General features: G+C 42.4%; 1 protein-coding gene across 1 annotated transcript in view; it reads right to left on the bottom strand.

Moving 5' to 3' along the window:
* Positions 1-27,980, bottom strand: part of LOC308410888 (uncharacterized protein) — a 176,358-nt gene that overhangs the window by 4,914 nt on the left and 143,464 nt on the right. Inside the window, exons 7-12 of the mRNA XM_080904549.1 lie at positions 25,910-26,114; positions 23,964-25,758; positions 19,778-19,951; positions 19,349-19,522; positions 18,996-19,169; positions 9,142-9,315 (exon numbers count right to left, since the gene is read on the bottom strand). Coding sequence (XP_080760675.1) covers positions 9,142-9,315; positions 18,996-19,169; positions 19,349-19,522; positions 19,778-19,951; positions 23,964-25,758; positions 25,910-26,114 — 2,696 coding nt within the window. The remainder of the gene's footprint in view (positions 1-9,141; positions 9,316-18,995; positions 19,170-19,348; positions 19,523-19,777; positions 19,952-23,963; positions 25,759-25,909; positions 26,115-27,980) is intronic.

Genomic DNA, 27,980 nt, shown 5'->3' with positions numbered 1-27,980 from the left:
AGCCAGGTATCCCAGAATGCAGATCAAATCACAGGCAGCAATGGTGGTGGTGTAGTTTTAAAATACCCCGTTTTTCTGTCACCAGCTACACTTTTAACAGTGTTTTAGCCGCGAATGTCGCGACGTATGTCTGGTCAGGTTGTCAACATAGAACATGTTTGCAAAAGTGCTCAGATGTTTTCAGAGATTTCACTAGCTCTGCTAACAGTTAGCATGCAGAGCGCACCGAGGGGGTTACGTTAACCGGTTTGTTTACATATTCCACTCTCCGTGTTCCACATGTTGCATTCGCAGATTCTCATTTTCACCGAACGATCGTCTCTTTCCGCCTGGTCTTGTGTCTCTGTGCTTCTGTAACATAAAGAACGAGCTGACATTTTTCTCACGAAACCAGCGATCAGCTCAGCAGACCCTCAGTTTACCTGCATGCATCCTCCTCCTCATCTGTCAGCTGTTTAACACCTGCTGCTAATTCAAGAAACACGCCTAGTTACCTGGTGATAGTCACAGTTTAACTGGGCAGCCGGTGCTCGATATAACGCAATGTCAGCGCATTTTTCTGCACAAGATAAGTAAATATAGTGTTTTCCCCGAGCGCAGAGCTGCTGGAGCTCGTTTCCTTACAGAGCACTTTATAGGCGAACAGCTTCATCAGCGGCTGATGTCCAATCACCGGCACACAGCTTTCAAACCTCAGCTGAGTTTTAGCTCTCAGTGGTTAAACGCTGGACTTCATTCACTCAGGTTCTGTCTGTCGGGTCACGTTTACTTCGCTGTTTTATTTACAACTGAGCAAATCGGTTTGGCTGAGGTTAAAGTTACGTTTCATAACTGCATAGTTTCACAGACGTTTAATGGTTCACTGGCACATGTGTTAGACTGAACTATCATCTAAATATCATCTGTTTTTTAATAGTTATTCAACTGTATTCTAAGCATCAGCTGTCTGTTAGAATGTGATTTTTTTTCTCTCTCTGTTGGCAGAGGTATAAAAATGCGCAGGAAAATCTGACGTGCATGGCGAACTTCACCGACGATATTTAGGGAGGAATAAACACACATCAAACATAAATGAACCATTTGTCTGTCTCCATAATTGAGAGAATTTTCTCTTCTTATGTCAACACTCTCTCTCTCTCTCTCTCTTTTTTTTTTTTTGCTTTTTCGGTCATGTTATGTTTACCTGTCAAAGGCTTGTTACAAACTATGAAACACATTGTGCAGACTTCTGTTTGTTAGAAGAAAACTAATACTGCTCATGAATGAGACTAAAGGCAGGAAGGTGTCCTTTAAAACTAAACATGTTAATAGGACCTCCCTGTTTATATCATAGTTTATGATATAGCACGTGTATTTCAGTAATAGCTGAGGCCACTATACGTGCTGGCCTCATATCAAATGTGAAGGCAGACTGAGTCTATGTTTGACGTTTTTATATCTAATCTTCCTTTTCAAACATTTAAACAGCAGCGAGTCTGCAGCTGAGGGAATACAAATTCAAATTGTCGGAACAGGTTTGCTCGTTTCTTGGATTCATTTGGTGATTTATTAAATGTATAACTGTTATTCTAATCTGCTGCTGAGTCTCTTACACTTTTCTTTATGCTGTATATTTTCACGTCTCTGGAATAGTTGGCAGTTAGATAGTCAGCTGGGAAACTTTGTGTTAACTCATGGAGCTGAGGATATCGTGGACATGCTGACCTCGCTGCGTGGTGTACAGAGCGAGGTCAGCATGATTAATATTCACAATAAAAATATTAGCCGAACATCATGAAGTCTGTATGTGTTTCATAGTGTCGAACAACCTTTGTACAGTTAAAGCCAGCAGTTACTACATGACGGAAACACCAACGTTATCTCTTTTATGCGTTTATACACAGGTCACGCTGATTACTGAACAAAAACCCAAAGATCAGATGTTAAACAGATTTATTTGCTCTCTCTCCTCCTTAAACATGTTTTTAATGTTAGTTATAATTCAGAATTGGCGACTGAAACACGTAGGACACATAAGAACATCAGGAAATAAAACCCCGATAAATATAACCTCAGTAAAAGAAGTCAGCTTTGTGCGCTTTGTCGGTGGGATTGCTTGCGAGGCGAGCGGGTCTATCCCACGCTTTGCCGTGAGACTGGGCAGACATCTCCGAAATCATCGAAACACTTTTGCAAAGAGGCTGTATCTTGACAAACCGACCAGACACATGAAGATTAAACCACTACATTCTCGGCTAAAAAAATATTAAAACGGTATTTGGTGACACACAAACAGGGTTTTTCAAAGCTCAGTTCTGTTAGCTTCCACATGCCGGTTGTTGTGTGCTAGAAACAATGGCCACCAGGCCAAAGCAATGGTTTTGACTCGATCAGCGTTAACCCCGCCCCCTGAGTTTGATGGGTGAGGCTGACAGATAAAATTATTTCATGATGAGAGCCAGGCGTCAGGACTGCCAAAATGAAATAAATAAATATATCATTAAATAGTTAATTAAATGTGTCAATAATTAATTAAATGTGTCAATAATTAATTAATTACATGTGTCATAACTATTTATTTAATTAATTAATTCCAATTTTAATTAATTATTGCCACATTTAATTAATTATTTAATGGTGTATTTAATTAATTCATTATGGCAGTCCTGGCGTTCCATAGGTGTCCTCCTACACCAGGGGTCTCAAACTCGCGGCCCGCGGGCCAATTGCGGCCTGCCGGACGATAGTTTTTGGCCCCACCTTAATATGAAAATGTAATGTTTACAGTGTTGTGGGCGGAGCTGAATTAACCCACCAATCAGGGTGGGATATGGATCTCAGGGGACACCAGCCGGGCTTGATGCAAGCAGGGAAACATTTCTCAATGAGTCAAAGTTCCAGCAGCGTTGCCCTGGAGTGTTTCTTTCTTTCCTGTGCCTGGCTGGCTTCCTCCTTTCTATTGGGCAAACGCCGACATTCGCCCCAGCGCGCTGCGTTCACAACACTTCAAAAAAAGTTGTTTTTTAAGTTGCTGCCCAGCGGGACATTATACGTATATAGATTTATACACACGTCAGTGGGATTTAAAGTTATTTTTCCACAGAGAGAGATCTCATATTAACTCTCACAGTGATGCGTAGGCGGCGGGATAAAAGAAAAGTCATGAACTCAATGCAGCCCAATTTAGTCTGCAGTCACATAGCGACACCTGTTCATCGGCAACAACAGTCCCCGGTAACCCGGACTAATTATAGGGTCGCACCGTAATTTGTGGCTCCATGTTTTTATTTGCATCACTGCGTTTGCATTGCAGCAAACATGAACATTACATATATTTCAATATAATGTAAAAGCAGTCAAAACAACTAACATCAGAAACAGCTGATGTTATTTGTTATATGTCACGGTGTCATTTCCGCTTCTTTCTCCTGTAACAACAGCCCGGCGCCGTGAGCAGTCGCCTTTTTTGCGCTCGCTATCCCTGCACTTTCTACCATCTGCAAACGCCACGGTGTTCGTGTCGTCATGAAAGACATGAACATCGAGCGTAAAAACAAAGGAGACTGCTACCGGCTTTTTATCTGCCGATCGCCGTGCTACGGTTGCAAGAAAAAGAAGCAGAAATGACGTTCTCTACGCGTTGAGACGTTCCCCGTCCGTCGGCTAAACGCTTGATTGAAACTTCAATGCGACAGTGACACCAAGTAGAATTATAAATGTCACATAGCCCCAAACATGTCTTTTTCAAAGCCTGCGGTGAAGAGAAAGGTTGGTGATGAGCACCGACAATTTCAGGAAAAGTGGGCAATGCAATATTTCTTTGTTGAGCACAGGGGCACCCCGACCTGTCTTATTTGCACAGAGAAAGTTGCGCTGCACAAGGAATACAATTTGAAACGTCATTACACAACTAGACATGCTGAGCTGGATGCAAAATACCAGGGAGACGAGAGAGCGAACCGGGTTGCCAGTCTTAAAACAGATCTACTGAGGCAGCAAGATTTCTCCAAGAAAGCAACCAAAGAGAATAATGCAGCAGTCGGAGCCACGTGGTTAGTGAGATGATTGCTAAAGCAGGGAAGCCATTCACAGAAGGTGCATTTGTCTAAAAGTGCATATTGCAGGCTGCAAATATAGTCTGTCCGGGAAAGAAAGGTCAGTTTAGCAACATCAGCCTTTCTGCCAACACCGCAGCAGATCGCATTTCTGACCTGTCAAGTGACATTTATGACCAACTGTGTGAGAAAGCCAAATGTTTCAGTGTATACTCAGTCGCTCTTGATGAGACCACAGACATCACCGACACTGCCCAGCTCCCAATGTATGTCCGTGGTGTTGATGACAGTTTTGAAGTGATGGAGGAGCTGCTCACAGTAATTCCAATGCATGGCCAGACCACCGCTCAGCAGATATTTACAAGCTGTGTGATGCCATTGAGAATGTTGGTTTGCCATGGAAGAGGTTTGTTGGAATAACAACAGATGGAGCGCCATCAATGACAGGGAGGAAACATGGACTGGTGGCACAAAACAAACTGGAAGAGGAAGGCGTGGAGGAGGCCATTGCTCTGCACTGCATCATCCATCAGCAGGTCCTTTGCAGCAAATGCCTGAAGTTTGACAATGTGATGTCTATTGTTGTGAAATGCATCAACCAAATCAGATCCAGGGGCTTAAAGCACCGAAGGTTCTGTGCTTTTCTAGAGGAAATGGAGTCAGAATATGGGGATGTGCTCGACTTCACTGAGGTACGTTGGCTCAGCAGGGGAAATGTATTAAAGAGACTTTTTGAGTTGAGAGCAGAAGTGAAGCCTTCATGGAGAAGGATGGAGTTAGTGTTCCTGTGCTAACTGATCCCAAATGGCTCATGGACTCAGCTTTTCTTGTTGATATGACACATGAGCTTAATGTACTGAACAAGACGTTACAAGGCCAGGGGCAACTTGTCAGTGCTGCCTATGACAACGTGAGAGCATTCTCCACAAAACTGGCGCTCTGGAAAGCTCAGCTCTCTCAGACAAACCTTTGCCATTTCCCAGCATGCAAGGCACTCGTGGATGCAGGCACACCATTCAGTGCTGACGAGTATGTTGATGTCATTTTGAGGCTACAGGAGGAATTTGATCACAGATTTGCTGACTTCAAGACACACAGAGCCACCTTTCACATTTTTGCGGACCCCTTCTCCTTTGATGTGCAAGATGCCCCTTCTGTGCTTCAAATGGAGCTCATTGAGCTGCAGTGCAACTCTGAACTCAAAGCAAAGTTCAGGGAGGTGAGTGGAAAAGCAGACAAGCTTGGACAATTTTTGAGAGACTTGAGCCCTAGTTTCCCTCGGCTTTCCCGAATGTTCAAGTGGACCATGTGCCTTTTTGGTAGCACATACTTGTGCCAAAAGCTCTTCTCCACTTTGAACTTCAATAAGTCCAAGTACAGGTCCAGACTTACGGATGATCATCTTCAAGACATACTGAGGGCCGCAACTGCTTCCTCCCTCAGGCCAAATCTGGCTCGGCTATGCGAGAGGAAACGCTGCCAGGTCTCTAGCAGCAAGGAGTAGGCAAGAGAAGCCATGTTCAGAAGAACAGTTCATTTTCTCCAGTGTTCCATTCATGTTCAGAAGAAGGTTATAGAACTGTTAATACAGACATTTCAATCTAAACACAGCAGATATAGAAGACTGAAAGATACACACAAGTTCACTGACTAAAAATATCTTATTGTTTTATTTATGTATTACAGATTGATTTTTTTTCTTATTAATTCTTAATTTGTTTATTTATTTTTCATATTTTGTGTTAAAAAATAAAAATAAAGAGATTTGAGAAGATTGGAATTTTTTAACCATGCCTTTCTTGTGGAAAACCTAATGCGGCCCAGCCTCACCCAGACTCTGCCTGCAGCGGCCCCCAGCTAAATTGAGTTTGAGACCCCTGTCCTACACCATAAATCAGTAAGAGAGGGTACGACCTCTCTCATGGCCCCAAGTGGTGTGTGCATGCCAGAGCACTCTGGAAGGCACACAGAGTCTTTACAGACTACTCAGGATCAAACCTCTATCATCATGCAATCGATTATACAACTCTAAGCATATATGAGTAAATATTTCTAAGCATAAATGACAATCAACAATATAAACCTTACAGCTGGTTTTAATAACAGAATTCATTTGTTTCTCAAACGAGAAAGAGCTATCGAGAAACACTCCTAAATCTTTAGTTCTTAACTTTTCCAGTGGGCCAAGGTCAACATTATCTGCTAATGCTAAATAGGCTGCCGTTATTAACTAATGCTAATTTGACATGAATTAGCATTATGCACTAATGCTAACACTTACTTTTTTTAAAAATGTGAGTAGCTAATGCTAACACTATTTCCCTTAACTTTATAACAATGTGAACGGCTAATGCTAACACTCTTTTTCCTAGCATTATAACATCTGAGCTGCTAATGCTAAGTAGGCTGCCATTAGCACCTACGTCTAATTTAAGGCAAATACACATTAGAACCTAATGCTCATATCGTTTTCCTTTGCTTTATAACAATGTGAGCAGCTACTGCTAAATAGCATTAGCTAATAACAGCAGTCTAATTTAATGCAAGTTAGCCTCATTTGCATTACAACGATGTGAGGAGTTAACGCTAAGTATGCTGCCATTAGTGGCTAATTCTAATTAGGGGTGAATAAATATTACCAGCTAATGCTAATATCGTATTCTCTTCCCTTTTAACAATGTGAGCAGCTAGTGCTAGGTAGGCTGATGCTAGCAGCTAATGCTAAAGCTAATTTAATGTGAATTAGCATCACATTAGTGAGGAGTTAATGCTAAGTAGACTGCCATTAGCAGGTAATGCTAATTTTAGGTGAATAGGAATTGGCAGATAATGCTAATACCATATTTTCTTGCTTTATAACAATGTGACCAGCTAATGCTATGTAGGTTGCCGTTATTAGCTAATACTAATTTGAGGTGAATTAGCATTATCCCCTTATGCTAACAATGTTTTTTCTTACTTTTTAACAATACAAGTAGCTAATGTGAACACTTTTTTTTTTTATTGAATTCTAATTTTTCCCTTGCGATGTGAAGAGTTAATGCTAAATAGGATGCCATTAGTGGCTAATTCTAATTTTAGATGAGAAAGCATTAGAAGCTAATGCTAATACCATATTTTCTTGCTTTATATCAATATTAGTAGGTAATGCTAAGTACGTAGCCATTATTAGCTAATGCTAATTTAGGTGAATTAGCATTATCCACTAATGCTAACACTGTTTTTGCCAACTCTTTTCCCTTGCATTATAACAATATGAGCAGCTAATGCTAAGAAGGCTGCCATTATTAGGTAATGCTAATTATTATGTGTGTTAGCATTATCCGCTGCTGCTAGCAATGTTTTATCTTACCTTTTAACAATATCAGCAGCTAATGCTAACACTACTTTAATTTCAGTTAAACCTACTTAGCATTAATTAACTTCATTTAGCATTAAGAAGTTTTTGCTATAGGCTACCATTAGTGGCTAATGCTAATTTTAGGTAAATAGAAATTGGCAGCTAATGCTAATACCATATTTTCTTGCCTTATAACAATGTGACCAGCTAATGCTAAGCAGGTGCCATTATTAGCTAATACTAATTTGAGATGAATTAGCATTATCCGCTTATGCTAACAATGTTTTTTCTTACTTTTTAACAATACGCCATTAGTGGCTAATTCTAATTTTAGATGAAAAAGGATTAACAGCTAATGCTCATACTGTTTGCTTTGTAAGAATGACAGCAGCTAATGATATGAAGTCTACCGTTATTAACTAATGCTAATTTGATGAGAATTAGCATTATCCGATAATGGTAACTCTTTTCCCCTGCATTATAACAATGTCAGGAGTTAATGCTAAGTAGACTGCCATTAGGGGCTAACTCTAATTAGGGGTGAATAATTATTAGCAGCTAATACTAATACCGTTTTCTCTTTTTCCTTATAACAACTTGAGCAGCTAATTCTAATTTGATGCGAATTAGCATTATATTAGTGAGCAGTTAATGCTAAGTAGGCTGCCATTATTAACTAATACTACGTTGACGTGAATTAGCATTATGCGCTACTGCTAATACTGTTTTCTCTTACTTATTAAAAATGATAGTAGCTAATACTAATACTCTTTTCCGTTGGGTAACAACAAAGTGAGGAATTAATGCTAAGTTGGCTGCTTTTAGCGGCTTATTCTAATTAGGGGTGAATAATTATTAGCAGCAAATGCTAATACCGTTTTCTCTTTCCTTATAACAATATGAGCAGTTAATGCTAATTTGATGTAAATTAGCATTATATTAGTGAGGAGTTAATGCTAAGTAGGCTGCCATTAGCAGCTAAAGGTAATTTGAGGTGAATAAGCACTAGTAGCTAATGCCAATACCCTTTTCTCTTGTGTTATAATGATGTGAAACGTTAATATTGTTCTCAAACAACAGAATGAGAATGAAATATTGATTCTAACAGGGCCCGTAAACAGCATTAGCTTAGCAGCATTAGCTTATCAGAGTCTCCATCATGGTCACACAAATCCTTAGCGGAGCAAAGTGGCCTACTTAGCAATAGCTGCTGTAGAAAGCAAAGGGAAAACAGTATTAGCATTAGCTGCTAAATGTGCACTTGAGAACAAATCTATTGTGAATTCAGCCGTGAATGTAGTGTTTCCAGTAAGCTTCCATTTCCAAATGTTAGCTGCTCCTGTCTGCCTCTTTGTCACACACACAGACTGAAATGATTCACAGCCTTGTTTCATCCTTCTGTCAGTGTCACTGACTGTCACTGTGACTGTGGACATACAGCATGGGAAACACACACATGGCTGATACTTGTATCTAAAGTTACAAAATGTTGTCTCTGTCCAAATATTACCTAACTGTAAGTCTACTTTTAATGAAACTCTCAACATGACTTATCAGTTATCATTAATGTTCCTGCAAACAGACTCCTTGAAGACCCCCTACATAAATATCCATGTACTATCCAGCTAGACTAGTGTGTCTGTCCCTGAAAATATTCCTGCATGTGTGATTGTTCATGTCTCATCTGCAGGAAACAAACAGGAAGTGAGTGAAAGACACAGGAAATGATTCCAGCTCTTCCTCCTATATCAGACATTCTCTCCATACCTGAGAGTGTCCAGTCTCCAGCCTGGATCCTTCAGTCCAGCCGACAGAAGCTTCATTCCCGAGTCACCTGGATGATTGTAGCTCAGGTCCAGCTCTCTCAGATGGGAGGGGTTGGAGCTCAGAGCTGAGGCCAGAGAAGTACAGCCTTCCTCTGTGATCAGACAGCCTGACAGACTGCAGACACACAAAACAACAATCCATCTGTTATCCATCTCTATAGCAGCATAACTAAGTGATGGTTCAGGGTCACCTAATCCAGCTCTAACTATAAGTTTTATCAAAAAGGAAAGTTTGAAGCTGATCGTCAAAGTAGAGAGGGTGTCTGTCTCCTGAACTCAAACTGGGAGCTGCTTCCACACCCAGTCCAACATAGCCAGGCTTTCTTTGCTGCTTTGACAAAACCTCAAATCCCAGTCAGAGATGGTGAGCATCATCACAGTGATGATCATTTCTCTGTTAACCCAGGCTTTCTGCTTCAGGATCTGTGCACGCTCACAGAACAAGGAGACCTTTAAACATCATTTCACTAAATGGATGGACTGAGCTCAGCCTACAGATGAACTGGATAAATAAAGATTTGACCTCAGTGTGCTCAGTGTTCCTGTCTATTCCTAACATATTCCTAACATGATAGCTGCACTTTAGAGCTCTAAAACTGGAACTGACACATATTTAAACTCCACGTTACTCAGTACATTCAGTTCTGACACTCGCCCACAGTCCAACAAAGGAAACATGGAGATCACATCAGTTTGTCACCAAAGTCTAATTATTCCAGAGGGCAGTGTTGATACAACTAAAGTTATTTTTAAGCAAAGTTGAGTTTTTTATCGTCGGAGTACTTCAAGTCTGAAGTATCATTTAAATGCATTACACGCTGTTGATGGCAGCAAACAAACCACCCAAACAAACAGAGGTGGGAGGCTTGGGCAGACTACGTAGATTCAGCTAGTGGGAGGAGTCAAGATAAACCAAAGAAAGACAAGCTAACAGACGCCACAGTGAAGTGAGTAGCTACAAACTTCAGGCCAATTAGTGTTGTTGAAGAAGTCGGTCTGAGGAACGTTCTTAGGATCAACAAATGACCGCATGTATGAGCCTCCCTCAAGACGCACCATCACAAGAAGAACACATGAGCTGTAGAAAAAGGAGAGACTACGACAGCCACAGCGTTACAACGTGCACCAGCTGTTGGTCTCTCTGTAGACCTGGGAGTTATAGTACATGATATTAATGAAGACTGGGAGCTGCATTCTATAGCAAACTATTTGTTATGAGGTAATCAGCTGATCTTACTTTAACCGGAAGCCCTTCACAATAATTGCAAAGCCTTTATTTTGTCCAACTACCATCAGTTCGTCTGTACTGATGGTAACTTAAAGTCACACTAATGCAGTTTAGTTTGTATAGTGTAAGTAGTAGAAGTATACTACAGTACTCTGATCACTGATAGGATAGATTTATGTAGATATACACCTTTGTGTTTAACATTACTGCATTATAGTACTGTGATCTTTGACCTTATATATGGTTATGTTAGCTATACTGACGTATGCATATAACTGGATATGTATCTTATCTATTCATCTTATTTGTCATGTATTTGTATTGTGTACTTCCTTTTTGTAAGAAACCACACACGTGATCACAGCCACAAGAATCAATCAGTGAAAGAATAAAGTGCCTCAAACCAAACCTTAAGCTCCTTATTCCACACGCTGGGCCTTCAGTGGTGCTCTGGCTGACACACCAGAGTGACTGGAGTGCTAAAGAGTGAATCGGACACACCAGTGTAATCCCTGATATCTCCACTACATTTAATCGTCCTTCAGCCTGTGGCTGGAGTTAGCTGGTCTGCTAGTTAGCTGGTGTGCTAGTTAGCCGGTGTGCTATTTAGCCGGTTCGCTAGTCAGCTGGTGTGCTAGTTAGCTGGTATGCTAGTTAGCCGGTTCGCTAGTCGGCTGGTGTACTAGTTAGCCAGTGTGCTAGTTAGCCGGTTCGCTAGTTAGCTGGTCTGCTACTTAGCTGGTTTGCTAGATAGCCGGTGTGCTAGTTAGCTGGTGTGCTAATTAGCAGAAATGTGACTTTACAGCTCGGCCTCACTCACTGACATTAGTCAGATATGACTGAATCTATATCACACTTAAAGCTTTCTGTAAATGAAAGGCTCAGTGAAAACGAGGCACTTCAGTCAATTTTAAAACACACACTCTGAATATAACCTGATCCAGACCAGGTTATAGGTTCAGCATCAGTAACCACGGTGATGTAGCCAGGTAAACACTTATGCATTTATGCTCACAATCACTCCAGTTAACCCAGCATGCATGTTTTTGGACTGTGGGAGGAAGCAGAGAACCTGAAGACAACCTACACAGGCCACACTATCACCCTTATTTACAGAATTATAATTTAATTGGGTGATAAAGTAAAGAAAATAAATATTTTAATAAAAAAATATTCATAAATGAACTATTATTCAAGTAAGTAAGTAGAATATATTTATATAGCACATAATTTCGTTTGTATAGAAATGTCTTCATCTGCTTTTTCAAAGAGTCAGTGGAGTCTAGACAGCATAAAGATAACAGCAGGGAGTTCCACAGCCTCGGTGCCTGAAAAGCTCGATCCCCACGTGTGTTGAACCGAGTCTGTGGGACCAATAGTGACCTCTGACCTAAAGACCTAAGTGCTCGGTATGAAGCATGAGGTTTCAACAGGTCAGAGATGCACTGAGGAGCTTCACCATGTACAGCTCTAAAAGTTATGAGTATAATGTTAAAATGAACCCTAAAATTTAGTGGCAACCAATGAAGAGAAGCCAAAACTGGAGTAATGTGTGACCTCTTGTTTGTGCCAGTTAAAAGTCTCGCCGCAGCATTCTGTACAGTGTGAAGCTCCAGAGCTGATTTGTTGAGACAAGTAAAAAGACCATTACAATACTCCAAGTGAGTAGAGATAAAAGCATGAAGAATCATCTCAAGTTCTGCCTTTGACACCAGTCTGAGTTTAGAAATGTTTCTTGGATGATAAAAACAGTTTTGAAACAGTTGTTTAGAGAGTTTCTCAAGCAACATTGAACTGTCGAAAATAACACCTAAGTTTCTGAGACTCGATTTAATGGAAGGACCTAAAAACTGATCTGCTGCCTAATTTCTGAAGACATGTGATCAGGAGCAATGATCAAAGTTTCTGTTTTATCCGTATTAAACTGGAGAAAGTTGAAGTTTCACAATTATTTGATTCCTGAAAGACAATTATTTAAACAAGAAAATGTATCAAACTGAGAATCTTTGAAAGAACAGTATAACTTAATGTCTGAATGTCATCAGCGTAGAGATGATAAGAAATATTATTGTAATATCTGATAATTTGGCCTAGAGCAGGGGTGGGGAACTCCAGGCCTCGAGGGCCGGTGTCCTGCAGGTTTTAGGTCTAACCCTGGGTCAGCACACCTGAATCAAATTCATTACCAGGCCTCTGGAGAACCTCAGGACGTGTTGAGGAGGAATTTAACCATTTAAATCAGATGTGATGGATCAAGGAAACATCTAAAAACTGCAGGACACCAGCCCTCGAGGCCTGGCGTTTGTCACCTGTGGCCTAGAGGACGTATATAAACCAAAAAGAGAATCGGGCCTAAAACAGATCCTTGAGGTACCCCAGAAGGCAGAACGGATGTTTCAGACAACACATGATTCATACAGACAGTCAAAGATCTCTCAGATACAGTAGATACGACAAACCATTTTAAAGCAACACCAGTAATCCTGAACAAGTCCTTCAGCCTATTTATCATGATGCTGTGATCAACAGTATCAAAAGCAGAGGAGACATCCAACTCAGTGCACTCTCCAGAGTCTGCTGCCATCAGAATGTCACCACACACTTTAAGTTAAGCCATCTCAGTGGAGGACAGTTTACAGAAACCAGACTGGAAAATGTCCAGAACACTGTTTTTCTCCAGAAAGTCGTTAAGTTGTTCTGCAACTGTTTTTTCCACGTTCGTTCAATGATTCATTACAATCAGATTTAGTATAGACTGGTACACGAGGAATATCAGGAGAGACAATTTTCATAATTGTATCAAACAATACTTTGGTTCTTTTCTGAAGCCATTAGATTTGAAAACTATTCAGTTCCAGCTTTTTTATCATGTTGTTAAGTGAGGATATTGATTCCTTGAGATGTACTCGATGAACCTCAAGCTTGGAAGCCTTCCATAAACGTTCTAACTTGACAGAATATCTCTTGAAATTTAGAGTATTTTCATTTATCCAGGGATAGAAATTTGAAGAATGGACAACACTTTGCTTCAGAGGTGCCGCTGTGTCTAAATAAAATGGACAAAGTGTTGTCTCCAGGAGTTTAGCTGATTTAGAGTGGCCAGGTACGGTGGGTGTGCTCCGGTTAAAGAACACGGAGGCAGACTTCCAAATTCAGGTGATTTATTCGGTCTGTAGTGAGGATACAGTCACCTGACCTAAACCCAGTGGAGATGGTTTGGGATCAGTGTTGGGCAAGTGACTTTGAACAAGTAATTATAGTTAGTAGTTACCAAGAAGTAACTAGTAACTATTAGAGATGGACCGATCCGATATTACGTATCGGTATCGGTCCGATACTGACCTAAATTACTGGATCGGATATCGGAGAAAAATAAAAAATGTAATCCGATCCATTAAATATCACGAAAGCACCTCACAAAACTTGCAACACGCCGTAACTCACCTCAGAACGTTAGCACGTCGGAGCAGTATGCATCACGTGATAGAGCGGCTGTGGCATGCAGGACCTGTCGGTGGTCTGGATAGCATTTGGAGCTTCGCTAGCAACCCGGCATTTCATCTCCGACAAAGTTATCCCGAGAGAAGTAAAGCAAGTGTGTAAGTCCATCTCTGAATGTTTGTAAAGCATTCCTGCGTTAAGCTTACCAAACGATATATGGAGCGACTGCCTCCTCTTGCTGCTACTTCAATCATGAAACTGCTTAATGATCAGCTGATCAGCTTTTCTGTCTCGAGTCCGTCTCTCTGGTTTGTTTTTGGCCCACTTTGCACCAGAAAGAGGAAACCAGCGGCTGAACAACAGCAGCACGTTTAAGCTTGATAAGCTGTTGTTACAATGTATTTAATATTACTTTCTACTCGAGGATCTTTTTCTACGTAGCTGACGCTGGTAACTGTGCAGGGGCGGATCTAACAAAGTTTAGTCAGGGGGGCCGATAGGGCATTAACAGGGAAAAGGGGGCACAAAGACATACTTTTCTTTCTTATTCTCATTTAAAATGTCGAGCTTTTAATAAATAATTATCTGACACACAAAATTTTAATTTGATGTAAAATGAATAGAAGTCAATTACTGTATATAGTGACTATTAAGTCTAATATATATACCCTAGTAAGCTATAGTACTTTTTCCTTTGGGAAGGTACCATCTGTGCAGTCTGCAATTTTGTTGAAGAAAGATGTTGAATCTATTTAATATTTCTTGAAAAATAATTGATTTCTGTGCATTTTTTTTCACACTGCATCAAATTAAGGTTGATTACGTCGATTAAGCATCATGAGGTGGAGCGTGAGGGGTGGTTCCCTATTTTTTATTTATTTATTTTTGTTGTTGCTGGGAGTTGGAACCCTATTAGTTAGGTTGCTTAATATTTCTGCTAAGTACTCTTTAAAATACCAGAATAGGGAGGATGGTGTAGGTTTAAGTTTATTAGATTGATCAGTATTGCTGAACTATGAAATATTTTTTTTTGCATACAGGTATAACAGAATAGCTTTAGTGTAGTTGTTGTTTTAAACTTTAGTATGAACTTATACAAAATGCAGCAAGATATTTAAAAAACAGTTTTGTTGATTAAAAAACACTATATCGGATTCATATCGGTATCGGCAGATATCCAAATTTATGATATCGGTATCGGTATCGGACATAAAAAAGTGGTATCGTGCCATCTCTAGTAACTATACTACTAACTATAGTTAACTCTACGTAGTTACTTAGAGTTAAAATATTGTAAGTCAGTTACTAAAAGTAATTAATTACTTGAAAAGTAACTATTGCGTTACTTTAAAAAAAATGTTCAACCCTCTGGGGTCCAGGGTATAATTGGCCATTTTTAACTACTTTTGATTTGACCTCTATATTCCACCTTTAAAAACTATTTACTTTGCCTGTTTGGTATCATTCTTTTCAGCACAACCTCACGTGTCTGAATTTACAGTTATGTTTTCATTTTGACATACTGTATTAACACAATTGACCTAAAATCAGACAAAAAACAATATGAGTAGAAAAAGTTATATTTTTTACTGTTACAACCACAAACATGTTTAATAAATCATTAACTTGAAATCTAATAATTTTAATATTTTAATAATATTTTAATAATAATAATAATAATAATAATAATAATAATAATAATAATAATGGATTGCATTTATATAGCGCTTTTCGGGCCTTAAAGTGCTTTACAATGCCACTATTCATTCACTCTCACATTCACACACTGGTGGAGGCAACTACAGTTGTAGCCACAGCTGCCCTGGGGCAGACTGACAGAAGCGAGGCTGCCATATCGCACCATCGGCCCCTCTGGCCATCACCAGTAGGCGCTAGGTGAAGTGTCTTGCCCAAAGACACAATGACCGAGACTGTCCGAGCCGGGGCTCGAACCGGCAACCTTCCGGTTACAAGACGAACACCCTTAAAATCCTATACACAAGGTTTGCAAACAACCATTTTGTTATTTGTAACAATTTACCTTTTACCTTGATTTTTTAAAAATAACTATTTCAAACTATTTACAGAACAATCAGCTGTTCTGCATTAAATAAGATGCCACAAATTATTTGTGCCACTCCAAAAAAATAATTTCTGTCCACCATAAAGGAGAACATCACAGCCTGATACCTGCAGGTCTGACAGCAGCAGGTGTATCACTGCTGTTTCTACCTGGAGACACCGTTTACACTGTAATCTGCATTTGCTGGTTTTGTGGCAGCACCTGTAACAATTCCATTCAATTCAACTCTATTTATATAGTGCCAAATCACAACAGTCGCCTCAGGGCACTTAACATTCAGCAATTGCCTCATTGTTCTGACAGACAACATAAAACTATCCACTACACTACACACTAACTTTTTTTGTTCTTTTTTCCCCTACACACTAACTACACAACACAACATACTATGCACACACTCCAAATACGCTAAACGTCACAAATCTCTCACATCTCACACCGTCACTCCTAAAACTTCCCCCTCTTCCTAAACAACCAAATGTCATGTTGCTATATCATTTTTTTGATTGGTCGACATGGTTCATTTTTCCACCAACAGGAAAGGGATGATTTGGGTTTTTTTTGCTCATAAGCAGAGAGTGCTTGCTGTGCTGTCCTTAGACAGTAAAAGTGACGAAACTATTGAGGAAAAAAACGCTGCGTATATATTGTTTATCATGACTCTGGTTTTATGTGACCTATCAACACAATTTAAAAACTGGTATATGTCACCTTGTTGCTTTGTAATCTTGAAGTGGTCATGTGATTGGCTTACCATGAATACTTTATTCTTCCTCAGCCAAACAGCAGCACTCATGCGATTGTTTTGCCCCCTTAGCTCCAGGTGTTGTGCCAAAAAGTGATCGTCTGCCAGAAAGTGATCGCTGTCCGCGGGAGTGCATGCAGCTGCTTAACCCTTTAAAGCCGGTCAGAGTGGGCACACTCTGTTTTGCGTAACATAATATTCCAGAAACACGCTTTGCCGATCCGATCAGCTGTTTGTAACACTTCCTACTTTGGAATTGACATCAGCGTGAACTATCGCATATCCGCCATGACCTGCCCAAAACCGGAAGTGATGTCATTTTTGCAGAAATGTATTTTTTACCATCATGGCCTCATAACCCTATACTAGTGTTTTTTAAAGTTATGTTTGACTTTCTGACTTTCTGTGTTGTTTCTGGGATGCTTAGGACTCATATTGCACTGCTGGAAATAGTTTATTTTGATGCATATGCTGCTTTTTTGCAAATTTGCACTATAATATTTATTTTCGTTTTTCCTGCAGTGTATAGAAATTAGTGTATTTCAAAAATAAAACTATGAAGACACTCAAAATAAATTTCATGTGGTGGGAAACTATTTTGTGCAACTTTTTTGTATTTACAGTTTTGAGGGATAAGCCTCTTAAATTTCTCTAACTAGAAATATATGTTAAAAAACAAAAACGATTTTCAATTTTTTTTTAGTTTATTGCACTTTTTGCAATTTATGTAATTTCTATGCACTTAATGCATGCATATTATTAAAATTTAGGCTGTAATGGTTGTATTGATGTAGAGCAACTTGAAATGCTCCCAAAAATGGCTCCACAGCATGTAAAAATATAATATAAGCTGTGGCGGACTTGGTTCTATGGTAAGTCTTAAAGGGTTAAAGCTGTAGCGCCCAGATTACTTATAGCTACTTCCATGCAGCTGATATAAGATTGGTTGTTGAAAAATAGTAACGCAACCGCACCGAATCCAATTCAGGATTTTGATTTCCATCACACTTCCACTGGATGCCCAGCTGCTCTCCTATTATGTGATTATCATCAACACAGAACTGGAGGATAAGACCGCGGTTCTGGGGGTTGGGAAGCTCATCTTGTAACCAGAAGGTTGCCAGTAGGATCTCTCTGTCTTGGTCGTTGTGTTCTTGGAACACAAGACACTTCACCTACTGCCTACTGGTGTTGGCCAGTGGCGCCGATGGTGCTCAGTCTGTCCCAAGGCAACTGTGGCTACAACTGTAGCTTACCTCCACCAGTGTGTGAATGTGAGACTGAATGAATGGTGGGATTATAAAGGGTCTTTGAGGGTCTCGAAAAGCACTATATAAATGCAATCCATTATTATTATTAAGAGCATCTTTAGGCCTGACTGTGCTCATCCTTCCTCCAACCTCTCCTTACTAAAGATAACAACTACATCAGTATTAGCTCAATAACAATTTCTGCAATTCAATTGTGGACATTCATTTTTAAACCTTGTGTAAAACGATAAAACCTAAAAGTCTGAGTATTATTCTTTGTGCAAACAGCTCTTGCAGGTTCCCCCGGACTTAATAATTAAATAATAATAATGAAAATAACCTTTCCTTTGAGCAGCTGTTCAGGCTACTAAACTCATCCCAGAAATAACAAGTGACACCATTAATAGTGGAGCTAACTTTAACAGGTGAAACTGATTTGACCTATAAGGCTACTGCAGTTACTTCTTATCAGGTTTAGTAGGGAAGACATCTGGATGAGGTAGTTAGTAGTATGTAGTTAGTACCGGGCGACTCCCCTCCCCCACATCGGCACCAGAACCCTGTATTATCTACAGGGTAAGAATGCCTGTTTTATCAAACTATGGCTATTACTACTGTGATCATTTGCAGCCCAGTGTGCCGCTCTCTCTGCTGGGATGAACCACTGGAGCTCACCCAGTCATCCCTTTCTTTCTCTCAAGAAGAAGTGAAATAAATGTATTTATTATGTTACGAGTCTAATATTCTTTAAATCAAACTGTAATGAATAAATGAAGCAAGAAGATTTGGTGGCTCCAAGTGTTGTAGAAGAAAAGATAAACATCTCATTTTGAGAAATCAGCCTTTAAAATTAAGTAAGTACTGTGAATAAAAAACAAACAGCAAACCAATCGGTAATCGCCAATTACTTTTGAAAGTAATTCAGAGTCCAATTATCCACTCAAATGTAAATAAAAGTTCACTTGACAGCTGTATAAAGGTTACCTGTTTATACAATAATATAAGTCACATTTCAAATGATCATCTGTGGAAAAGTTTGAATCCTGACCTGAGAGTTTCCACTGCACACTGTGAACTCTTTAGTCCAGCGGACAGAAGCTTCACTCCTGAATCCTGCAGGTCAGAGTTACTCAGGTCCAGCTCTCTCAGACTGGAGGACTGGGAGCTGAGGACTGAGGACAGAGCTTCACAGCTTCTCTCTGACAGGTTACAGCCACTCAGTCTGAAAAATAAAAGACAGTCATACAACAAATACTCATGTTGAGTTTGTTAATACATTTCACAACATTAAATCTTGACTTTCTATTTTTAGAGGAAACATAAACATACTAAGAAACAACATCATATGTATGAACTTAAATAATTGAATAATTCTAACAACAAACTGTTTTCTGATCTGACCTCAGAGTATTCAGTTTACAGTTTAAACGTTGTAGTCCAGCAGACAGAAGCTTCACTCCTGAATCCTGTAGCTTTCTGATACTCAGGTCCAGCTCTGTCAGACTAGAGGACTGCGAGCTGAGAACTGAGGACAGAGCTTCACAGTTTTCCTCTGAGAGTTCACAGATGTTAAGTCTGAAGATAAAAACATGAATAAAGATTGTTGTTAAAGTGTAATCAGGGTGCAATAGCTTATTGTCTTGTGCTGAGCAGGTTAGTATAAGTTCACTTTAACTTATAAATGAATAAAAATGCTATGGAACAAGGATAACTGGATAAAGTTTACCTTTACTGGTTAAATTATTGATTATTTTTGTTAGTTGATATAAACAAAACCAAACATCAAACATATAAACAAACAGAACTAAACAGAATACAAATTGATCTGACCTCAGAATATTCAGTTTGGCGTGTGGACTCTCCACTGCAGCAGACAGAAGCTTTACTGCTGAAGCCTTCAGGCTGTTGGTACTCAGGTCCAGCTCTCTCAGACTACAGGACTGGGAGCTGACCACTGACAACAAATTTTCACAGCCTTCCTCTGAGATGTTACAGCTGCTCAGTCTGGGAGAGAAAGGGAAAAAACAAAACAAAACAAAAAATATATGTGATCAAATGAAATTTGTTTATATGTTAAACCTTTAAAAAAAAAACAAAAAAAAACAACCTATGACACTATGAGTGCTACCAGTCCAGTGCACACGATTGGTACCTTGATGGTACCTTGCTCAGGGGTACCATCAAGGTAGCTGTTCGGTGGATTCGACCCCTGACCTTATGATCATGGGGCGACCACTCTACCTACTGAGCTAATAATTCTGTGTACACTATCATACAATATTAACTAAAACAATTATTTTAGAAAATCTTACTAATTCAGTAATTGTTATGCTATTTAACTGTGAGTAACACTGGATTTTAAACACTAGCTGTATAAAACTCCTCCTGTTAAAGGTGTGTATAAAGGAGATGAGCTGAAATGCAGACTTCATGGAGAATGTTTGCTGTCAGGATATATCAAAGACAAAGCAGAGATCCATCCAGTCTCTTCCACTAAGCCCACAGAGGGAAAGACAACCATTCTCACACACACACCTGCATGAAGTTTAGATCACCAGGTAATCTAACTGCATGTCTGTGGACAGTGGGAAGAAACTGTAGAGGACCCAGAGAGAACCCACTGTAATTCTGTGGGAACACTGGTTATGGAAGCCTTACAGTTAGATATGAATACTGTCAAGAAACAGGACCTGAGTGGCAATTTCAATTATGAAGCCCAAGTTCTCCTCCTTGAATCGCTACCTTATCGTGGTGGAGGGGTTTGTGTGTCCCAGGGATCCCAGGGGCTATGTTGTCTGGGGGCTTTTGCCCCCTGGTAGGGTCTCCCATGGCAAATTGGTCCTGGGTGAGGGACCAGACAAAGAGCGATTCAGAAGACCCTTATGAAAAGGATATCGAGAGAACAGTTTACCCTCCCCGGGATAGGGTTACCAGGGCCCCCCCCTGGAGCCAGGCCCGGGGAGGGTGCCCGAGGGCGAGCGTCTGGTGGCCGGGCCTTAGTCCATGGGGCCCGGCCGGGCACAGCCCGAAGAGGAGACATGGGCCCATCCTCCCGCAGGCCCACCACCCGCAGGAGGCGCCATAGGGGTCGGGTGCATTGTGTGCCGGGTGGCGGCCAGGAGCGGAGGCCCTGGTGGACTGACCCCCAGCTGCCAAGACTGGCAATAGGGACATGGAATGTCACCTCTCTGGTGGGGAAGGAGCCTGAGTTAGTGCGTGAGGTTGAGAGGTACCGGCTAGATATAGTCGGGCTCACCTCTACGCATGGCTTGGGCTCTGGAACCAGTCTCCTGGAGAGGGGCTGGACTCTGTCTCAGTCTGGAGTTGCCCCTGGTGAGAGGCGGCGGGCTGGGTGGGTATTCTAATATCCCCTCGGCTTGCTGCCGGTACGTTGGGGATTTTCCCGGTGGACGAGAGGGCTTGTTCCCTGCGCCTTAGGGTTGGGGAACGGGTCCTGACTGTCATCTGCGCTTATGCGCCGAGTGGCAGTTCAGAGTTCCTAGAGTCCCTGGGGGGGGGGGGGGGGGGGGGGGGTGCTGGAAGGTGCTCCACCTGGAGACTCTGTTGTCCTGCTGGGAGACTTCAATGCTCACGTGGGTAACGACAGCGAGACCTGGAGGGGCGTGATTGGGAGGAACGGCCTCCCTGATCTGAACCCGAGCGGTGCTTTGTTATTGGACTTCTGTGCTAATCACAGTTTGGCCATAATGAACACCCTGTTCGAACATAAGAGTGTCCATAAGTGCACGTGGCACCAGGACGCTCTAGGCCGTAGGTCGATGATCGATTTTGTAATCGTATCACCAGACCTGCGACCATATGTTCTGGACACTCGGGTAAAGAGAGGGGCTGAGCTGTCAACTGATCACCACCTGGTGGTGAGTTGGATCAGGTGGCGGGGGAGGACGCTGGACAGACCTGGTGCACCTAAACGCGTAGTGAGGGAGTGCTGGGAACGTCTAGCAGAGGCCCCAGTCCGCGAGATCTTCAACGCACACCTCCGGCAGAGCTTCAACAGCATTCCGAGGGAGACTGGGGACATTGAGTCCGAATGGACCATGTTCAGCGTCTCCATTGCCAAAGCTGCTGCATTGAGCTGCGGCCGCAAGGTGGTTGGTACCTGCCGTGGTGGTAATCCCCGAACCAAATGGTGGACACCAGAGGTGAAGGGAGCCACCAGGCTGAAGAAGGAGTCCTATTGGGCTTGGTTAGCCTGTGGGACTCCGGAGGCAGCCGACAGGTCCGGTCCCCATCTTTAAGAAGGGGGACCGGAGGGTGTGTTCCAACTACAGGGGTATCACACTCCTCAGCCTCCCTGGGAAAGTCTATGCCAGGGTGCTGGAAAGGAGAGTTCGTCCGCTAGTCGAACCTCGGATACAGGAGGAACAATGCGGTTTTCGTCCTGGTCGCGGAACACTGGACCAGCTCTTTATCCTCTCGAGGATACTTGAGGGTGCATGGGAGTTTGCCCAACCAGTCTACATGTGTTTTGTGGACTTGGAGAAGGCATTCGACCATGTCCCTCGGGGTGTCCTGTGGGAGGTGTTGCGGGAGTATGGGGTGTCTGGCCCATTGCTACGGGCCATTCGATCCCTATACAACCGTTGCAAGAGCTTGGTTCGCATTGCCGGCAATAAGTCGGACTCGTTCCCGGTGGGTGATGGGCTCCGCCAGGGCTGCCCTTTGTCTCCGGTTCTGTTCATAATTTTTATGGGCAGGATTTCTAGGCGCAGCCAAGTGGCGGAGGGCTTTCGCTTTGGTGGCCTCAGAATCTCATCTCTGATTTTTGCGGATGATGTGGTTCTGTTGGCTTCATCGGGTGAGGGCCTCCAGCTCGCACTGGAACGGTTCGCAGCCGAGTGTGAAGCAGCGGGAATGAGGATCAGCACCTCCAAATCTGAGGCCATGGTTCTCAGCCGGAAAAGGGTGGAGTGCCCACTCTGGGTCAGGGATGAGTTCCTGCCCCAAGTGGAGGAGTTCAAGTATCTCGGGGTCTTGTTCGCGAGTGATGGGAGAAGGGAGCCGGAGATCGACAGACGGATTGGGGCTGCAGCTGCAGTAATGCGGACGCTGCACCGGTCCGTCGTGGTGAAGAGGGAGCTGAGTGTAAAAGCGAAGCTCTCAATTTACCGGTCGATCTACGTCCCTACCCTCACCTATGGCCACGAGCTGTGGGTAGTGACCGAAAGAACGAGATCGCGGATACAAGCGGCAGAAATGAGCTTCCTCCGAAGGGTGGCTGGCCTCTCCCTTAGAGATAGGGTGGGAAGTTCGGCCATCCGGGAGGGGCACAGAGTAGAGCCGCTGCTGCTCCACATCGAAAGGAGCCAGCTGAGGTGGTTCGGGCATCTGACAAGGATGCCCCCTGGGCGCCTCCTGGGTGAGGTGTTCCAGGCATGTCCCACCAGGAGGAGGCCCCGGGGCAGACCCAGGACACGCTGGAGAGATTATATCTCGCGGCTGGCCTGGGAACGCCTTAGTGTTCCCCCGGATAAGCTGGAGGAGGTGGCTGGGGAGAGGGAGGTCTGGGCCTCTTTGCTTAGGCTGCTGCCCCCGCGACCCGGCCTCAGATAAAGCGGATGAAGATGGATGGATGGATGGAAGCCCAAGTTTTCCCTCCATCCTGGATGAAAACAGGACAGTCACAGCAGAGATTTATAATAAAAAAGGGAGAGTGTGCACTGAAAATGAGATAAAAAACAAACTGCTGGATTTGGAGACGTGAACAAGCTGACGATAATAAACCTGTCAGAGGGGCTGAAGGATCAGAGCTCATGTTCTTATTGGCTGGGCCTGGATTGTACTTTGATAAGAGATATAGACAAAAATGTGTCAGAAATACTGACACGGCCTGCTGGACTGAAAAAAATATTTACTGAGTGAATGATAATCATTTAATTCACTATTTTTATGTTTTTTAACTGTTCTTTGAACTCAGCATTTCTGATTTATTTCCCATGGTTTTAAGATTTTTATCGATTATAAGATTTTAAGCAATGAGTTCATGTTTACTTACAGAGCTTTATTGGAGGCTTTGACCACTGGCAGCAGCCTCAGAAGAGCCTCCTCTGAAGCAGAATATTTCTTAAAGTCAAACTCATCCAGATCTTCTTCTGATGACAGTAACATGAAGGTCAGAGCTGAGCACTGAGCAGGAGACAGTTTACCTGTGGAGAGACTTCCTGAAGTCCTGTATTGTTGGATCTCCTCCACTAGAGAACGATCATTCAGTTCATTCAGACAGTGGATCAGATTGATGCTTTTCTCTGCAGACAGATTCTCACTGAGCTTCTTCTTGATGTACTGGACTGTTTCCTGATTGGTCTGTGAGCTACTTCCTGTCTGTGTCAGCAGACCTCGTAGGAGAGTCTGATTGGTCTGCAGTGAAAGACCCAGGAGAAAACGGAGGAACAAGTCCAGGTGTCCATTTGGACTCTGTAAGGCCTTGTTCACAGCACTCTGGTGAAAAGATTCTTTTTGGTTTAAAAAGCTAAAACTCTTGGAGGTTATTTGTTTCTGTTCAAGAAGATTTTTTCCAGAGTTGCTGAAGGTCAGATGGACATGAAGAGCAGCCAGAAACTCCTGAACACTCAGATGAACAAAGAAGAACACCTTCTTCTGGTACAGTTTTCTCTCCTCTTTAAAGATCTGTGTGAACACTCCTGAGTACACTGAGGCTGCTCTGATATCGATGCCACACTCTGTCAGGTCTGATTCATAGAAGATCAGGTTTCCTTTCTGCAGCTGATCAAAAGCCAGTTTTCCCAGAGACTCCATCATCTTCCTGCTCTCTGGACTCCAGTGTGGATCTGTCTCAGCTCCTCCATCATACTTGACCTTCTTCACTTTGGCCTGAACCACCAGGAAGTGGATGTACATCTCAGTCAGGGTCTTGGGCAGCTGTCCTCCCTCTCTGGTTTCCAGCACATCCTCCAGAACTGTAGCAGTGATCCAGCAGAAGACTGGGATGTGGCACATGATGTGGAGGCTTCGTGATGTCTTGATGTGGGAGATGATGCTGCTGGCCTGCTCCTCATCTCTGAACCTCTTCCTGAAGTACTCCTCCTTCTGTGGGTCAGTGAACCCTCTGACCTCTGTCACCATGCCAACACAGTCAGGAGGGATCTGATTGGCTGCTGCAGGTCGTGTGGTTATCCAGAGGCGAGCAGAGGGAAGCAGTTTCCCCCTGATGAGGTTTATCAGCAGCACATCCACTGAGGTGGACTTTCTAGGGTCAGTTAGGATTGTAGTTTTGTGGAAGTCCAGAGGAAGTCGACACTCATCCAGACCATCAAAGATGAACACAACCTGGAAGTCTTCAAAGCTGCAGATTCCTGCTTCTTTGGTTTCAGTAAAGAAGTGATGAACAAGTCCCACCAAGCTGAACTTTTCCTCTTTCAGCACATTCAGCTCTCTGAAAGTGAATGGAAATATGAACTGGATGTCCTGGTTGGCTTTGTCTTCAGCCCAGTCCAGGCTGTATTTCTGTGTTAAGACTGTTTTCCCAATGCCAGCCACTCCCTTTGTCAGCACTGTTCTGATTGGTTCATCTCTTCCAGGTGAGGCTTTAAAGATGTCTTCTTGTCTGATGGTTGTTTCTGGTCTGTCTGGTTTCCTGGATGCTGTTTCAATCTGTCTGACCTCATGTTCATCATTGACCTCTGCAGTCCCTCCCTCTGTGATGTAGAGCTCTGTGTAGATCTGATTCAGGAGGGTTGGGTTTCCTGCTTTAGCGATGCCCTCAAACACACGCTGGAACTTCTTCTTCAGCTTAGACTTAAGGTTACGATGACAAACAGCAGCTGGAAGTTCTGAATAATAATAATAAAAATACAACTTTAACAATCATATTTTACAAAATGCTGATGACAATTTCTGACCCACTGAGAAATGACTGAACACACTGGTGTCACAAGTCTCTCATTTATCCAGCAGCTTAAATCTTTAGATAAATCCTCTTACGTCTCTGCAGACGGTCAGCCAGCTCCTCCTGCTTCATTCTCCTCAGGAAGTCCACTGTGATCTTCACAAATGCCTCTCTGCTGTTTCTCCTCTGCTCATCATCCTCCCTCTGAAACTCCAAGCACTGGGGCTTATTTGGACTCAGAACCTTCTGGATCTTCTTCAGCTCGTTCTTCACAAACGTGATGATGTTGTCCTCCAGCAGCTGGAACAGAATACTTTATGAATGACCCACCACTCTGAACTTTAGTCCACACAACATCCACTTCTTTACGATCAAGGGGCATATCATCCACGAACTCTTTACCAATTATAGGTTTGACTTTATCTGATTAACTGAGACTTTGTCCACAACTCCATGATCCCAAAACGTTGATTCTGTTCATATGAATGCAGCGATTTCAGTGGGAGAAACATTTCACTGGTGTTCAGAGCTGAACTACCAACAGGTTGATGATCAAAGCCAGAAACTTGGAGATGTTTCAGGTGACTGAGTTGATCGTACAGACAACTGGTCTTAAAGGTTCACTCTGTTTACACATACAGATCAGTATTTAAGGTTTGACTCTCATCATCCACTGGAGCACAAACTGGGCGTCATCAGGACGCTACAACACAGAACAAACACCATCCCCACAGACACAGCAGCCAGCGAAGCAGAAGAACTTCACATCAAGAAGGTCCTGAGTAAATGTGAACGCTGGTTTGAGGGCGGAGTCAAGGAGGCCATTTATGTGAAAAGGAAAGACCATCTCTGAATGGAGGAGGGGCCTAAGGGTACAACTGTCACCATCTTACATGCTGTGATTGCAGCCATTCCCCAGCTCTCTGTGAACTGGACTCATGACCATTGATCAACAACCATTGATCAATGGTCCTGACAATATGCGTACCAATGATCAATGAACTGACCTCCCAGCCCATTGTTCCTTCAGTGGGCTGGTTTCAGTCATACAAATGTCCTGTTTATGAGATTGAAACCTGCAGTCAGCTGAGACTGAAGAAGTCACCTGATGATGATGAAACGTTTCTCCCACTGAAAACATCCAGATGAACAGAATCAAGCTTTTTGGGATTTACGTACCTGGATGATTGAGCATCAAGACACAACTCTGTGACTTTTCTCAGATGAATCAATCCTCTCCTCCAGCTTTGTTTACATCTACCAGCCCTGTGGCGCTGCCCAGGGAAATAATCTATGTGAGAGGTGGAAAGTCATACAGGTGTCTGCTCCTGCCTTCAGTTATTTTATCTACTGTGTGTCAACTGGCTGAACCTCCTCCAACTGTCTACTGTCTCCCTAAACTCAACAATGACTTAGTGATCTATCCATTCTCTGACCAAAGACATCCTGCTGCAGGAGGTTAACATAGCAGCCAATGATGATCCCACTCACTGTGAACAACACATTTGGACCTGATTTGCTGCTCTGGTTTACACGTGAACTTCCACTGCTGCTGTCACCAACTTGAGAGGCTCTACAGAAAAACTGGACTTGTCCATAAAAATCATAAACTACATTATAAGGACAGCATTGCTCAATCAACTCTAATTACTATGACCATGTTATCTCTTCTAACTAAGGTACAGACACTCAAACTTGCTGCTTTCAGTGAGAAGTCAAATGTCTGAATATGAGCTGGAAGCCGCTGAGAGTCCTCCTCCTTCCCGTGGGGTTTACTTTCTCTACTACTTTCAATATAAACACGCCCCTTTCATGCACCTGCAGAGGGCCACCAGCAGATGGAGCTGTCTTAAACAAATCCACTTGGATAGTTAGCTGTAGATGATTTTCTCAGTATGATTGTAGGACTTTGAGTTATTCTTTAGATTTATTTAAACTCTTATATTGTGCACAAGTGTTGAGCGACCCATAATTTCTCTGTACTTTTCATAAGAGCAGCCAGACTTTCAGCTAGTTTTTGTTTTTTAAGAGATCAAAGTTATTGAAGAAACAGTTATTCAGCTTCATTCCCACTGATCTCGACTACAAACTGTTTCACTTTGGTTTCTGTTTAAAGCCTCGATGTTTAAAACGTTTCCCTGTGATCACATTTGCACCGTCTGATTT

Source organism: Rhamphochromis sp. 'chilingali', assembly GCF_963969265.1.
Source record: "Rhamphochromis sp. 'chilingali' genome assembly, chromosome: 15".
In the NCBI taxonomy this organism is placed as follows: Eukaryota; Metazoa; Chordata; class Actinopteri; order Cichliformes; family Cichlidae; genus Rhamphochromis; species Rhamphochromis sp. 'chilingali'.
The sequence above is the reverse complement of the archived record's forward strand: the minus strand, read 5'-3'. Positions and strand labels throughout refer to the sequence as shown.